The 5,000-nt window shown below is 30.6% G+C and overlaps 1 protein-coding gene across 5 annotated transcripts in view; it reads right to left on the reverse strand.

Annotated features, from left to right (window-relative positions):
- Positions 1-5,000, reverse strand: part of ccdc120a (coiled-coil domain containing 120a) — a 22,495-nt gene that overhangs the window by 4,446 nt on the left and 13,049 nt on the right. For all 5 annotated transcript variants that reach the window (XM_072914492.1, XM_061924472.2, XM_061924481.2 and 2 more), the window contains 2 exons: positions 1,396-1,523; positions 1,216-1,329 (listed from right to left, as the gene is read on the reverse strand). In XM_072914492.1, coding sequence (XP_072770593.1) covers positions 1,216-1,329; positions 1,396-1,523 — 242 coding nt within the window. The remainder of the gene's footprint in view (positions 1-1,215; positions 1,330-1,395; positions 1,524-5,000) is intronic.

Below are 5,000 nucleotides of genomic sequence, written 5' to 3' on the forward strand. Positions count from 1 at the left end.
TTTTTTTTTTTTACCATGTATTTTTACACAGTGAATGTTAAAACACTGTATTTTAACAAACATTATTTTTAAAAACAAACATGTTTCTCACATATTTTTATTTTATGAAATTCCATGTAGCATAAAGGGATGTAAAAAAAAATAAAAACAATTCTGTTACTTAAATTCGGTGTAATAAAAACACAAATTAAAGTTAATTTGATTTTTTTTTTAGTGTAAGCAAAAGTTGTGTGTTTAAAAAATCGGTTTGTTAAAATACAGTGTAAAAAAATACACGGTAAAAATAAATCAGTGTGGAAATATTGGTTTCTTTAAAAAAAAAAAGCAACCAATATTTCTGCACTGATTTTTTTTTTTTTTTTTTTTTTTTTTACTGAATTTTTACATGCTGAATTTCAAAAAACAATTTCATCAAACTGAATTTTTAAACAAGTTTTGCTTGGAAATGTGTATTTAATTAAAGTGGATGGATGGATGGACATTTTTGGCATAATGTGATAAAATAATATAATTTATATAACCATAATTAAATTTAAAAAAAAATTGTTAGCAAAATATGTGTTTTTTAAAATTTCAATATGTTAAAATACAGTGTTTTAAAATTCAGTGTGTAAAAAGACAGTGTTTAAAAATCAGTTTATTAAAAAAAAAAAACAGTGTAAACAAATTCAGTGTAAAATAATCAGTGCAGAAATATTGGTTGCTTTTTTTTTGAAGCAACCAATTTTGCACAGTGAATTAAAAAAAAAAAAAAATTCATCAAACTTACTTTTCAAACAAGTTTTTTTGTATTTATTTTTTTTAATTGACTGTTTACAGGCTGAATTTCCAAAAACAATTTAATCAAACTGAATTTCTAAATAAGTTTTGCTTAGAAAATTTTATTTAATGAAAACTGATGCATTGATGGACATTTTTGGCAAAATGTGATGTAAAAAAAAAAAAAAAAAATCATCAAATCAAATAAATTCTGTGTCAAAAAAAGCTTTCATAATAAAAACACAAATTAACCATAATTTCATTTAATAAAACATTGTAAGTAAAATATGTCTTCTTTTTTTTTATTCAATATGTTTTGAAATTCAGCGAGTAAAAAGTCAGTGTTTAAAAAATCAGTTTACATAATTTGATGTAAAAAAAAAAAAAAATCAGTTACATAAATCCAGTATCAAAAAAAAGCTTTGGTAATAAAGACTCAAACTAACTTCAGCTCACCTCTCCTCTGCACTTCCTGTTTGCTTGGCACGAGGCCCCGCCCCTGCGCCTCACGGAGGGGGGCTTCTCCCCCGTCGCCAGCGGGAAGTCGGCGGGCAGCGCGCCCGTCAGCTCCTGGCCAACGAGAGCACGCAAGTTCAGCGACGTCGACGCCGGCCGCCATACGGCCACGTCACTCACCGCCTCCTGCAGACACACCCGCCTCAGCTCCGCCAATCGCACGCTGAGCAGCGACTGCAGGCTCCGCCTCCTCTCCTGCAGCTCCGCCATGCGCTCCCTCTGCTTCCTGTCCCAGCATGTGACCACAGCTAGCAAACACACACACACACACACACACACACACACACACACACACACACACAAATATTATAACACACACACACACACACACACTCTTGTATTTGTTACCTTCTTGAGACCTCCGAAAAATGCGACCGCTAGTATTATAATAAAAGTCGTCATTTTACTCAACGCAAGTCAAAATTTTACAAGAAAAACTGAACATTTGTGCAATTTTATGAAAAGACTCGTCATTTCACTCGACAAAAGTCACAATTTTATAAGAAAACGTTAAAATGTTGGCAATATTATAATAATAATTGGAATTTTACTTGGCAAAATGATGACACAAGTCAACTGTTCACCTGGCGTTTTTTTTTCCGGGGATGACTAGGGAAGTCCTTCCTCAGCTGCCGTCTTATTTTATCATATATTGCTGCCTTTGCACCTGGCAATCTTTACTTTTGCATGCACATTAAATCCACAAAAAAATCCTGACTTTGGAGCAATGTTCACGGACTCTAGTATTTGGTTCTCTATTAGATGCGATGGTTTTTCGTATTGGGACCATGATTTATGTCCTAACTTGTTCAAACCTCCTCAAATGGAAGCTACTTTTTCTTGTTGATGTCTCAAGAAAGTTAGAAATACAAGAACACACACACACACACATTCTTGTATTTGTTACCTTCTTGAGACCTGACCATTTTAGGACCACCCTTTCTAGATATATAAAGATGTGTATTTACAACATTAATAATATATACATACTATGCAGATATAAAAAAGCTTGTTGTGAAAAATGAGTTGGAATTTCACAAGAAAAATGTCACAATTTCACAAGAAAAACGTAGAATTTTGTCAGTATTATAATAAAATTCATTTTACTCAACGCAAGTCAAAATGTTACAAGAAAAACGGAACATTTGTGCAACATTATGATAAAAGTTGGAATTTTACTCAATAACAGTCGCAATTTTACAAGAAAAGCTTAAAATTTGGTAAATCGTATGAAAAGAGTCGTCATTTTACTCGACAAAAGTCACAATTTTATAAGAAAATGTTTAAATGTTGGCAATATTATAATAATAATTGGAATTTTACTTGGCAAAATTATGACAAAAGTGGTGTGTATTTACAACATTAATATTATATACATACTATGCAGATATAAAAAAGCTTGCTGTGAAAAATGAGTTGGAATTTCAGAAGAAAAAGGTCACAATTTCACAAGAAAAACGTACAATTTTGGCAGTATTATAATAAAAGTCGCCATTTTACTCAACGCAAGTCAAAATGTTACAAGAAAAACTGAACATTTGTGCAATATTATCAAAAGAGTCGTCATTTCACTCGACAAAAGTCACAATTTTACAAGAAAACTTTAAAATGTTGGCAATATTATAATAATTGGAATTTTACTTGGCAAAATTATGACAAAAGTGATGTGTATTTACAACATTAATAATATATACATACCATGCAAATATAAAAACGCTTGTTGTGAAAAATGAGTTGGAATTTCACAAGAAAAAGGTCACAGTTTCACAAGAAAAACGTAGAATTTTGGCAGTGTTAGAATAAAAGTCGTCATTTTACTCAACGCAAGTCAAAATGTTACAAGAAAAACTGAACATTTGTGCAACATTATGATAAAAGTTGGAATTTTACTCAATAACAGTCGCAATTTTATAAGAACACTTTAAAATGTTGGCAATATTATAACAATAATCGGAATTTTACTTGGGAAAATGATGACAAAAGTCAGCTGTTCACCTGGCGGGTTTTTTCTGGGATGAATAGGGAAGTCCTTCTTTAGCTGCCGTCTTGTTTTATCATTTATTGCTGCCTTTGCACCTGTCAATGTTTACTTTTGTATGCACATTAAATCAACAAAAAATCCTGACTTTGGAGCAATGTTCACGGACTCTAGTATTTTGTTCTCTATTAGATGCGATAGTTTTCCGTATTGGGACCATGATTTATGTCCTAACTTGTTCACACCTCCTCATATGGAAGCTACTTTTTCTTGTTGATGTCTCAAGAAAGGTAGAAATACAAGAACACACACACACACACACACACACACACACACACACGCACACATTCTTGTATTTGTTACCTTCTTGAGACCTGACCATTTTAGGACCACCCTTTCTAGATATATAAAGAAGTGTATTTACAACATTAATAATATATACATACTATGCAGATATAAAAAAGCTTGCTGTGAAAAATGAGTTGGAATTTCACAAGAAAAAGGTCACAATTTCACAAGAAAAACGTACAATTTTGACAGTGTTATAAACGTCGTCATTTTACTCAACGCAAGTCAAAATGTTACAAGAAAAACGGAACATTTGTGCAACATTATGATAAAAGTTGGAATTTTACTCAATAACAGTCGCAATTTTACAAGAAAAGCTTAAAATTTGGTAAATTTTATGAAAAGAGTCGTCATTTTACTCGACAAAAGTCACAATTTTATAAGAAAATGTTTAAATGTTGGCAATATTATAATAATAATTGGAATTTTACTTAGCAAAATTATGACAAAAGTGCTGTGTATTTACAACATTAATAATATATACATACTATGCAAATATAAAAACGCTTGTTGTGAAAAATTAGTTGGAATTTCACAAGAAAAGGTCACAATTTCACAAGAAAAACGTAGAATTTTGGCAGTATTATAATAAAAGTCGTCATTTTACTCAACGCAAGTCAAAATTTTACAAGAAAAACTGAACATTTGTGCAATATTATCAAAAGAGTCGTCATTTCACTCGACAAAAGTCACAATTTTACAAGAAAACTTTAAAATGTTGGCAATATTATAATAATAATTGGAATTTTACTTGGCAAAATTATGACAAAAGTGATGTGTATTTACAACATTAATAATATGTACATACCATGCAAATATAAAAACGCTTGTTGTGAAAAATGAGTTGGAATTTCACAAGATAAGGTCACAATTTCACAAGAAAAACGTAGAATTTTGGCAGTATTATAATAAAAGTCGTCATTTTACTCAACGCAAGTCAAAATGTTACAAGAAAAACTGAACATTTGTGCAATATTATCAAAAGAGTCGTCATTTCACTCGACAAAAGTCACAATTTTACAAGAAAACTTTAAAATGTTGGCAATATTATAATAATAATTGGAATTTTACTTGGCAAAATTATGACAAAAGTGATGTGTATTTACAACATTAATAATATATACATACCATGCAAATATAAAAACGCTTGTTGTGAAAAATGAGTTGGAATTTCACAAGAAAAAGGTCACAGTTTCACAAGAAAAACGTAGAATTTTGGCAGTGTTAGAATAAAAGTCGTCATTTTACTCAACGCAAGTCAAAATGTTACAAGAAAAACTGAACATTTGTGCAACATTATGATAAAAGTTGGAATTTTACTCAATAACAGTCGCAATTTTATAAGAACACTTTAAAATGTTGGCAATATTATAATAATAATTGGAATTTTACTTGGCAA

Source organism: Nerophis lumbriciformis, linkage group LG01 (genome assembly GCF_033978685.3).
Source record: "Nerophis lumbriciformis linkage group LG01, RoL_Nlum_v2.1, whole genome shotgun sequence".
Classification (NCBI taxonomy): domain Eukaryota; kingdom Metazoa; phylum Chordata; class Actinopteri; order Syngnathiformes; family Syngnathidae; genus Nerophis; species Nerophis lumbriciformis.